The sequence below is a fragment of the Marmota marmota genome, unplaced genomic scaffold, assembly GCF_001458135.2.
Source record: "Marmota marmota marmota unplaced genomic scaffold, marMar, whole genome shotgun sequence".
Classification (NCBI taxonomy): Eukaryota; Metazoa; Chordata; class Mammalia; order Rodentia; family Sciuridae; genus Marmota; species Marmota marmota.
The window spans coordinates 2,986,748-2,999,372 of record NW_026000169.1 but is presented as its reverse complement, the minus strand read 5'-3'; the positions used below and the strand labels follow the sequence as shown (position 1 = coordinate 2,999,372).

At 31.8% G+C, this 12,625-nt stretch overlaps 1 protein-coding gene across 1 annotated transcript in view; it reads right to left on the bottom strand.

The window, feature by feature from the left end:
- The window catches only part of LOC107152686 (activating transcription factor 7 interacting protein), an 86,465-nt gene that overhangs the window by 39,580 nt on the left and 34,260 nt on the right, over positions 1-12,625 (bottom strand). The window contains 3 exon segments of the mRNA XM_048787209.1: positions 3,019-3,156; positions 5,189-5,334; positions 6,680-6,766. Coding sequence (XP_048643166.1) covers positions 3,019-3,156; positions 5,189-5,334; positions 6,680-6,766 — 371 coding nt within the window.

The following is a 12,625-nucleotide window of genomic DNA, read 5'->3' as shown; positions in this document are numbered from 1 at the left end:
TTTATTTTATTTTATTTTAAATTTTAAGACAGGGTCTCACTAAGTTGCACAGGGCCTCACTAAGTTGCTGAAGCTACTCTGGAACTTGCGATCCTCCTACCTCAGCCTCCAGAGTTGCTGGGATTCAGCCGTTTGCCATCATACCCAGCAAAAACTATGAAGTTGAAAACTTGAAATAAAAATTCTATGGACATTAACATTCTCAGGACAGTAAAGCAATGGGTGAGTATTAAGAAAATTGGATCAAAAACTATGAGATTGAGATTAAAAATCAAATGAATACTACATTGAGTGGTACACAATTGAGGAAAATGATGACACCAAAAAGTGAAGAAAGCAGTATTTTAGAAAGACTAGCATAATGTTTTGGAAGTACCAGCCAAAACTCAAAAACTAGTAATCTATCAAGGAATTTACTACTTATGGCCTAATAGAAAATGACAGTTTACTAAAGGAAAAACCAAATAAAACCTCTATTTTCACTTGCTTTTAGTTAACTTTAAAAATTGTGAATTTTGGTGGTCACACAGCAATACATTATTTGTCTCCTGCTGGCTTGGGTGTAGGTGACACCTCTGAAGTTATCCAGTAAGTTCAAAATATTGCTTTTTGCTATCTCCCCTATTCTCCAGCAAAAGATGCTTTTTGTATCTTAATGATCAACTACAAGGTTAGCCATTCCTGGGAAAGGTACTAAAAAGACATGAATCCTAAAACTTAACTAATCAGTAAATTTACTCTAGATTTACAGAACCAAGAACATCTAATGGTCTTCAGATAACATCAAAATATGGGCCAATGAACTGTTAATCTTGTTTAATTAAAAGTGGAATAATATGGGCTGGGGCTGTATGTAACTCAGCGGCAGAGCACTTGTGCGGCACTGGGATCGATCCTCAGCACCACATAAAAATAAACAAAATAAAGACATGCTGTCCACCTACAACTATAAAACAATTTTTTGTTTAAGTAGAATAATGTTTAGCTTGGAGGAAAAATAATATTTGTTCCCCTGTCCCAAATTATAGTGACTAGCCTAGGAGATAAAGGTGGATTACTATCCCAAGGATGTTCTGGCAGAAAAACAATGAAAAAAACACGCTGAATGACAGAGATATTGATTGAGCCTGGATGTAGGACTCAGTGCATATAAGTCTTCTGCCCATTATCCTTTGCTCCTTCTTTCCCTTCCTATGAAAGTGCTTTGTGTCCCTAAGTTCTTGATAGACTATGATAACAATAGCCCTTCTACCTTATTACCTTGTATTATTCCCTTATTCCCTTGAATAAAACTGATTTCTTTCCTACTAACTCTCATCTCCCCGAGTGTTGGTTTTTGAATGTTGAGTAGCCACACCTAAATATAGTAACAGAGACACAGATCTTTTAGGAAATAAAAACTGGAAATTTGGCAATTCAATGTATACGTAAAATGACAAAGAGGAGTTGGCTTCCAAGAACTGAAGGACTGCCAATAAGAACCATAATGGGAAGATGTTCCTTCAAACTTTTCCTAAGAATTAAAAAACTGTCACCAAGAAGAACAATGAGAAAGGGAATGCATTTGTGGAGAAAATGGTTTGGTGTTGGAAATATTCAATGAGTCTGAGGCTACAAAGAAACACTGAACTGCAAAAAAACATTAAGAGATTTGGACTTGCACCTTAAATGAACAAGAAAGAAATTAAAAACTAAGGTTTTAAAAACACAAAATAACTGCAACCAGGGGACTTCTGAGAATTATTTTAAATCTTCACATATTTTCAGTTTTAATTCAAAATTCTCAACAAGCAAAATGGAGTTTAATAATTAGACCATACTATTTCTATAGAAAAAACTGATAAAGGTAAAAAACCAGGACTATTGCTCTAAATGATCCATTAAAAAATTATCACAAAGACTTCATTACTAGTTAATAATAAAGATTATTACTACTAAAGTCTTACACAAAACAAACAAAAAATCCAGTATGAAACCAAGGAAATAACTTTTAGCCTAGAAGTTATAACACATCTAAATTTTACTCATATTTAGCTGCAACCATGAGACTTCTGATTGATTTTTAACTGAAAAAGAGATTTAACTTTCAGGGATCACTTCTCCCTCATTTGTAAGATAAGGCCCTGTGGTTTACAAATCAAAATTCTTTAGACTATGCTCACACTTACAATAGGATAATAGAAACCATATTTTTACTTATGACAGAATGAATATACTGATTAAAATTTCTAATTTCTTAGCTTTGGAATGATACAAACTACTATAGCATTTCATGTATTCATTTCACTTACCAGAAGCCAAAAGTAGTAATTATTAATTATTAATGGATATAGATTAGTAAACTAATACATTAAAACATAAGATCCACACAGAACATAGAAAGAATACTCTACAAATAATTAGTATATATTATGGCATGCTAGATGCTAGCCTTTCCTCAATGACAAAAAAATTAAAAGTTAAAAAAAACAAGTTAGATAATTTTTGAGTCTCTGAGTTAAACTATGGTTTAACTAAAGGAACTCCCCCTACATTAAAGTCTGAACCTCTAGAAACTCAGGGTCACTGCAGAGAAAATTAGTTAAGATAAAGTCTAACTGAAGTGGGGAGGACCCCTATTTAATACAACTGGTGTCTTTAAAAAGAGGGAAATTTGGACAAACATACAGAGATGTATGTTTACCATGAAAAGATACAGCCAGAGACTGAGGTAATGCCACTACAAGACAAGCAACATTAAAGACTGTTAGCAAGCCAACAAAAACCAGAGGAAAGGACTTCTATCCTCCAGAATAGAATGTTACACATTACATGTGAGGTTATACATTACCGTTGATAAAGTCACCCAATTTATGGTACTGTTTTCACAGAAGCCCTAGCAAAGTAATACAGACTTTTATTTCTTATATTTAGAATTTAAAAGAACAAATGTAAGTTGAATAAAATAGTCAACTTCAAATATATATTTCAGAAGACAAATTATAAAAATGATGATATAATTAAAGTCAGCATACAAACCTGGAGTTCAGTAAGAACTGTTTTATGCCTTTTGTTACATTCAATCTTTTCTACTCGTGTCTTGAGTTCTGCCAAAGTCTTATCAAATACAGCACACTGTAATGCACACAATTTTTCTTCCAGCAACCATTGTATCACCTAAAGAAATACATATTCCTTTGTTACACAAAGGCAATTCAACAAGCCCAGAACAATGAAAGTACTAATAATAATGTATTAGCTAATTAGAATAAAACATGCTTAACTAATTTAATGAATAAAATCCGCAAATCAATGCTATCTAATGAAATTCTCTACTTCCATATATATAAAGTATCTACCTAATGGGGGGGGCATATACTAAAAATAGAAAATTTCTAGAGGGTGAAATCTTGAAAATGAAAGTTGAGCATTTTCTTCTCATATCCCATTACCATGCTCAAACCACTTACTGAAAACTAGTTAAAGATCAGTTTAAAAACTGTATAGTCTAGGGCTGGGGATGTAGCTCAGTGGTAAAGCACTTAACAGGCATGCACAAAGCCTGAGTTCAATTCTTATTATCTCTTTGGAAAAAAAAAAAAAAAGAAAAGAAAAAAATTCTAGTTCTTACAGATTGATATTTCTGTGATATATACTAGGAATAATAATTCAACATCATATTCTATAAAACTCTGCTAAATGTGTTCAAAATTCCCACATTAAATCATTATGGACCCACAACAAAAAGGACACTGCGATACCTGAGTTGGCACTATTCTAAAGGAGTAAACTCCCAGTGAACATGTAAGTTTTTAAACTTCTTTCATGCATCTATCTTTTTTTTTTAATATTTTATTTATTCTTTTTATTATTATTATTATTTATTCTAATTTGTTATACACAATGGCACAATGTAATTCATTTTATATTACACATATGCAGCACAATTTTTCAACTCACGGATTGTACAATAAGTATTTTCACACCATTAGTGTGTTCGTACATGTACATAGGGTAATGATGTCTAACTTATTCCACCATCATTCCTATTCTGTTGCCCTCATCCTTCCCCTCCCTTCCCTTTGCCGTATTTAAAATTCCTCCATTCCTCCCATGCTACCCCTCCCATGCTACCCCTCCCATCACCATTATGAGTCAGCATCCTCCTATCAAAGAAAACATCAGGCCTTTGGTTTTTGGGGATTGGCTTATTTCACTTAGCATTATATTCTCTGACTCCATCCATTTACCTATAAATGCTATGATTTTATTCTTTTAATGTTGAGTAATGTTCTATTGTGTATATATACCAAAATTTCCCTATCCATTCATCTACTGAAGGGCATCTGGGTTGGTTCCACAATGTATCATGCATTTATCTTTAGTATTATTATTATTATATAGGCCAAAGAAAAAGAAACTGGAGACAAAGATACCACTATCACTTTCTTTCATTGCCTCTTTCTGGAAATTATAGTTATTTGTACTGTATCTTAGAGGAATAACTGTGATTTATAATTTCACTATCTAGATAGATAGATAGATAGATATGAATGAATATGAGAGAGAGAGATCTGGAAAAAATAGTATTATCTGAATTTCATACACCTCTCTACAAAATGCACTTGTTATAAAGGTTTATGAACATATTTTGAAAAATACAGAAAGTACTCAATATTTTCATTATTTCTATCTCTGTCATAACAGATCTAGGGGGAGGTTTCCAAAATCTTTATATATTCCCTTTCCACAGTCCTTCTATAGGTCTCTCCCAATCATTCTTAATATTAATCTTAACATACATGACAAAGATTTTAGTAAGTATAGACCTATAACCACCAAACAAGCATATTATAAAGATTAAAATATTAATACAAAAAACTCTTGTTTCCTTTTCAGTATAAAATTAATTTCAATATGGGAAAAAAGAAAATCTCGAACATTATTCAGTTTTGTTACAAAACAAATAAAGAAATTCATCATATCCCTACCTTTCATTTTGATAATCACTACCATCTCTTAAAAAAATCATGTGGTCAGTCAGAAGGAATTATCAAGCAAAATCATAAACTCCATAACCACTTTCTTCAAGTTCTCTGTTTCTATGATAAACTGGATGTATAACTAAAACACACAATGCTATAATGTAAAAAATCTAGAATAAAGACAGTGGTACTTTTTATTCAATATGGTTTATTATTTACAATACCTTTTGAAGCTTCTGGTTAATGTCTCCTTTGGCTGTAATCTTTACTTGAAATTCTGCTTCATATTCTTCTTCAATATATCGACGACGTTTGGACTGTACATTGTCCATGTCCTCTGATTTAGAACGTTTTCTTCTAGAACATTCATCTGAGAACAAAAACACAATGATGAGTCAACTGTTTTTATTACAGAACTAAAGCCTTTTCCATTTGCAGCAAAATACTGTTTTTATCACAATAGCATTCTCAACCAATTATTTTATGAATTGTTTTGAGATCAGAAAAGCAGGTATGTAGCTTCTAGCTTTAAACTTGAAATGAGTTTCACTATGCTAAATAAGAACTTTCTAATGGATAAACTAAACATGGATACTGTAAACACAAAACACTCTTTCCTTGAAATTTTCATATTAATATGGAAAACTACCTAACAACTGTGTCATGAAGAAGGTAGAAGTCATTTTACATTTATTCCCTTTGCTATATTTCACAGTGAAATGAATTCTCTGGAAAAATACAGTATTCATTCTCATGCCAAATTCTATCAATTTCACACAGCTCGAATTATGTAATTCATCCTCTTCAGTAAACATAAGAAAAATTCTTAATCATTGGCCTTAGGAAAATAATATTGTAATAGTTATTTTTAATATATCCTAATGAATTTCAAATATATAAAAATTAATGTCATTATAAAGGTACATTTGTAAAGAACAGATATTAAAGATCTTCACATAGAAAATTCCTACTTCAAATACTGTTAACATTCATGATTTCATAAGCAAATTTTGTTGAGTTTATTTTTCAATATCTAAAAAAATGAAAACACTAAAATTCCACCCTTTAAGGCAAATACTCTTATATGATTATCCAAAGCCTCTCCTCCTTACTCTATACCCATAATGAGTATGCCTATTTTTAAAATACATTTCTGTTCTATAACTTTATATATTATATAGAAATAACTTGCCCAGAGTCATACATGGAGAGCAACATGGCAGGAAGAATTATAGAACCCAGGTTTCCTGGTATCTAGTTCAGTAATCTTTCTAGAAACCTCATCCCATCACTTCCCTTCCCATGAAGCTTAAGAAAATGAAGACTTAAAAGTATACTAATATCATCGAATTATTTAATTATTTAGATTGTCTCAACTTAATCTAAAACAATTTCCCTCAAGACACACAGATGCTACCTTAAGTTGTAAGCCTATATCTTTTCTTTTGAAACAATGAATGATACTAACTCAAGTTGTACGCTTAAATCTTTTTTGTGGAACTATTAAAAATGTAAATACTACATTCAAGTATGAAATAATACATTCAAAGATTCTTGAGTTAGTCATCACCAAAATAGATTCACTATGTCTTACTTAAATTACAAAAATTTACAATCATGTCATGGGCAAAAAAATAATATTACACGTTTCTTAAAATCAGAAACAATGAATTATTATTTTTCAAAGTAGTTCAAGTTTATTTGTACATTCATACTTTTCTCAGAAGGTCTTTCATCTTCTTCATCTATCACTTGCTCTTCTTCCTCAGGTTTGCTGTCCTTTTCATTACTTTCTATTTCTGCTGGAACAAAAGTAGAAAAGAAAATTTTGTTTCTATTGGAATTCATAACAGCCCATTTATATTTTTTATTAAGTATTCAGTAAAATTTTGGGAATAAAATTATAACACATACTGATAGAAGTAAATGACCAAGTCCACATTCAATTGTTCTACAATACAAAATAAACTCTACCTGAAAAAAAAAGTACAGATTTTAAAACAAGTAAACTTACTCAGTATTTCCCATCACCAATAACATTAATAAAATCTGAAAACTACTGTAAAACATTTAGATTCCTTTGCTACTATTAAAACTAAATAATTTGAGATTTCCCTAAAAATCACAAAAAATATTAGAAACTACTGATAGGTAAAGTCAAAACAACTAATATTTTTACAAGAAAGGTAGAATCATTAAGTTATTTTAATGGTTACAGGATAGTTCATAAACAATGAAATGGAAAGGCTATCCTTATTATAATTTTTTTAAAAACTTTACTGAGAAATGGTACTATTATATTTGATAGCAATGTCAGCAACCAAGCTTGGTGCTTGACATGTATTAGTCATAGCTTCAATATAATCCTATACTATAAGCAGTATTTTTGCCATCATACAGGTGAGGAAAGTAATGTTTGGGAAGGTTAAGTAATTTTCAAAAGAGGCATATAAAATGTAACAAATAGTGCTATCAAAAAATATTGCTAACAATGTTTATACAATTATATTGTGTTAACAACAAATAAAATCCAAGAGGTACCAGAAACCACCTTTGGTCAATCTATGTATACTCAACTAACTTAAGTGGGAAATAAAGGAGAAAAATAAATCACTATTTTGGACTTCTTTTCCCCTGACTTTACTGAAATGGTCCTTTGGTGGCTTTAATAAAACATATCATGCTTTATCATATTCTACAACTAAAATTAAATAAGCAATCACAATGTATATAAGCATTATAAAAGAGTATGACGAGACTTCTTCAAAAAATCAGAGTTTTAATCACGACAGTCTTAATGGTAGAAGTCAAGGTTAAAACATTTAAAAAATACCTTTTAGGTGAAAGTAAACAAAGATGAGGATCATTAATGAACTTATTAAAGCTCAAAAAATTTTTTTCCTCATTAAAGCAGGGTCTCACTAAAGGTAATACTGTACATAAATACCACTAAAACTATTTTTGAACTTTAATGAGTAGTAAAAAATTGATTTTCCCTTTGCTACCCTTTGTTTATTATAAATGTTTTAGGATCTCTTCTCTCAGCTCATTTCAGTGAAATAAAAATTTGTTTTTTGCATTCTTGTAGATGGATTACAAACCCATTACAACACATTTTTTCTCTATATTTTTCCAAATCTTCCTGATTTTTAATTCTAAGGGCTGGTAATTTCTCCTAAGCTTTCTAGGCATTAGAGTTTTCAAAGACACAAAGTAATTGAGATAAAAGGTTTAATTACATAGTCTTCATTTGGCAAATCTTCACATCACCAAAGGCACAAAATTAGCTATGGCTCCAACCAATTAGGATAACTAGAAGCTAGAGAATCTAGAACACAGAATTAAACTGGCATTGTTTGGTCTTCCTCTTTTATGTATACATTAGTGCTCTCTCCTCTTATATATGTAAGTTTTAAATTGAGATTCTTTTACTTTACTCAAAAATTTCCTCCTATCACCCAATTCCCTTTTTCCAGATATGCCCATAAGATATTACCAGAAACATTCACTGGCATTTCAGAATAGATTAATAGGATTAAACTTTATGCTAGAATTATGTGTCAAAGAAAGAACTTGGGTGAGAAAAATGGTATTAACAGATTTGGTGGGGGAGGGGGCAGGAATGGGGATTGAACCCAGGGGCAATCTACCATTGAGCACATTTCCAGTCTTTTTGAGACAATCTCATTATGAGGATGGTCTTCAACTTGTGATCCTCCTGCCTCATCTTCCCCAAGATGTTGGGATCACAAGACATGCACAACTATGCCAGGCCAACAGATTTTTAAAAGAAGGGTAAGGCTCATCTTTCATTTAACAGTTTTGTCCACAGGGTCTTTAGAGAACTGGAAGTGGCCTTTTTTCAAACATTTTAATAATCAAAGGCCCTTGTATAAAATTTTATACCAAATTGCAACAGTTTCCTAGGGCTTCTAAAATTCATCCAAATATAGTATTTAAGTTAAGAAAGTATTTTTAGAACTTGTCCTATGGACATGTTTCTCTTATAATTCTTCCAGTTTGCTTCAGTAAAGCCTCATCATGAGTGGGAAAGTTCTCTTAGTTGCATGTTCCATGAACACAGCTCTATAATCTTTTTAACCATACTAGATAGTAAGGTTATTATAGGAAGGGACCAGATCTTGTGATTTTGGTAACAGTAAACACTCTGACAAAGAGCTAAGATAAATTGAATGTTAAATACTTATCTGATAACTATTATCTTTAGTAAGGTTTCAGTAAATTAAGATGAAAAAAAGTATGTTAGGAATTAAGGTATAGAATTTACATTAGGGGATTTAGTTTCCCATTATCAGAACTATATTTTATAGAACCTCATTTCAAGGAAACAATGGACAAAACTATTGCCTTTGATCAGAGGTCTACAAATTATTTTTGTAAATGGCCAAAAAAATATTTTCAGTCTTGGGGTCACTTGGACTCTGATACAACTACTTACTTTTCAGGAATCAGCAATAAAAAATACACAATATATAAACAGCCCTGGCCATGTTCCAGTAAAACTTAACTTAAAAAACACATGGGACCCATAGGCCACACTTCTAGAATACTAAAATCTCTTTTAAATTTTCTTCCTATAACAGCTATTCTTTCTTGGTCTCTTTTGCTGGTTCTCCCTAATCTCTAGACACTGTGTCAAAAGCTCAGTTCTTACATCTGCTCTCTTCTCCATTTATAATCACTCTGAGATTATATAATCTTATCACTCAACTCCAACTAATGTCCAGAAGCTATTCTACTCCTAAATTTTTCTAAATTTTCTTCCCAAATCCCCTTTCATCATTTCCCTTAATACAGAAAACTTCCAGTTGTAATTTATGCACCACTGTATATGACTACAAGGCTTCACAAAGAAATGCTAATTACATAATAAATAGCTAAATATAAATGGAGTTGAGACAAAAAGAATTTAAGCTTAATACAACAGTGACAACAAATTATTAGTAAATTTTAACTGGCTAAATCATGCCAATTCTATCATTACTAACCTAAAGCAAAAAGAGAAGGAAACTCCAAATTCTATTCATTTTGTGTTCATCTACGTTTTTTTTTTTTTTAATTCTTTGGCATTCATAGTTTATTTAGTTTATCTTAAAGATCAAATGAAAAGGGAGGGGGGGAAAAGAAAGGGAGTGGAGAAGTGCTATCTTCCTATTTCTCCACAAGAAATAAAAGGATCAAAAAGAGGTGGGTGGGATGAACACAGTAGCCCAAAAGCTTAGGAGAGTCTGAAGTTTGAAGGGCCATCATTAAGAGGCCATCCAAGAATAAAAAGGAAAGACAAAGAAAAATATCCTTGGAGTTAACAATATAAGTATCAACGTCACTTCCCTGGGAACTAGGAAGAGGCCCAGCAAGACAGAAATCAAAAACTTTTCCAGAGAGAGAAATCTTTATTTTGCTAGTGGTCTTAAACAGACTATGATTTTAATGATTTAATAACAGCTATTGAATAGTACTATGCAACAATTCAACAGTATCTCCAGACCTATTAAGGTACACCTGCAATATATTGTTAGTTTTCTCTTATTTTTGTAAAATCAAAATAGCTCTTCTATTTGCTTTCTAACATCTTTCACTATTTTTCGATGCTGGTCACACACATTATAACTGCTGCATTTACAACAAACGTGCTAAACAAGTGCCTAAAAATGACAGGTTTGTATTGTTTTCCTATTAGTATACCACATAAACGTCAGTAGCTGGAAAGGGAACTGAAGTCAGACTTTGGTACCTCAGTTTATCATTTTGTGTTTTGATGACATTAAAAATTAGTCAAAAACAAAGAAATTGATGCAAGTAACGCCTCAGCGGGTACACACCAACATGACATGTAGGAGAGTCTGCTGCCATACAAAGAGTGTAGTTTAAGAACCAATGAAAAAACTACTTAAACTCACAATAAACAAAATCAGAGAGGGTAGGGGAAGACACAAAATTAAAGTTCAGTTACTAGCTAAGAAATGAAATCTGCCATTAAAACATACCCAACTAAAAGCATAGAATCAGATTACACTCTAAAGGCAAATAACAAAAAAATAAACCCAACACTGAAATTTTAAAGTATGCAACGTGATGGCTTATTTTTCATTCTTTGAATTTAACAGCACTATATGGATGGTCTCCAACATCAAGATTTTGACATAGATAAAATGTACAGATTCATTAAATTACAAGCTATAATTGCTGATTTTTTTTCTTTACAAAGACTACCATAATGCTTTCTGAAAGAGTTGTCCCAGTGCTGTATTTTGTATAAATACCTACTGAATGGATTAATAAATTTCACCACACTATTGCCTATTATCTTTCCAAAATATAAATTATGCTTGAAACTCTTCAAGAGCCCCTCTATTGCCATCATAATGCTTTTAGCATTGTAACCAAGGTCCCCCATGATAAGCTTCTCTGACATTATCAATTATTCATTTACTTTACAAATATTTACTGAGCACTTACGGTGTACCAGGCAACATTATAGCCTGATGTTGGTGGCTCAGAGCAGGGGTGATAACAGTTATGGGCTGGACTTCAGACCCATTCCAAAGACAGTACCAACAGGATTTCCTAATGGATTGTATCTGAGATATGGGAGAGGAAAAAAAAATGGTTCCAAATTTTCTCACCTGAGTAAGAAGATGATACTGCTATTACAAGGAGTAAAACCTATGGTATGCATACAACAAAAGGCAAGGCTTCCTTGAACTCATCTGTACACTCATAAAGTTACCCTCCTCTACCCTCCCAGAAAACCAATTTAACATTATCACTGTATTTACAGCCTTGGTCTGTGATTTAATTCTTATCTGTATCTTGGGGGTATCTTTAAATCCTTAGAACCAAGAAGAGCCTACCTAACCTCTCTACATAAGTTCTTTGGAAATGAAGTCATCTTATAATGACCAAAAAAAAAAAAAAAATCTCTACCTCCAAAACCTAAAATGATATAATATTAAAGTTTTCCTCTTTGTCTACTAGTCTTACCTCCCTGTTTTCACTTTAAACAAAGGTTTTCTAGCTGACATTCTGTTTTATTGAACAAGATTCCTCCTGAGATCTCTAAGAGAATGTCATACTATAGGAACAGAAAGGTATTCATGGTAGTCTGAGGGAGATTAATGTTTTATATAGGAATAATGCTTCCAAGAGTTTGATCACAAAAGCAATTAGCCTTAAAAAAAAAAAAAAAAGAATGTTTTACCAGATGGAAAATGTAGGTGTTGATCAAATCATGAAGTTTCTATCACTTTTGATAAGTAATTTGGAATTAAGCTAAAAGTAACAGGAACCTCATGAAAGGGAAGGAGATCATTCAGAAGATAAAAGGAAGAGAGTAGCTTGGGTAGAATCAAGAGGGCTGAGGAAACAAATGAGTAAAAAGTCTTTATTGAATGGATAATCGAGTTTCAAGGGTTTTGGCTTCGAACAATGGTAGTATTGTTGCCTGGTCAAAAAAATATATATATTTAAAAATAAGATTTTATTGGGAAGAATAATTGAAAACATGATGTTACAATTGAAGGAAATAAACTAGTAGGCTGTTAGATTGTAATTTGTTCATTAAGTGATACCCAGAAACAATTGCTAGGACTTTGATCAATTATGTACTGATTTAGATTTTCAAAGTGGTATATTGGTCC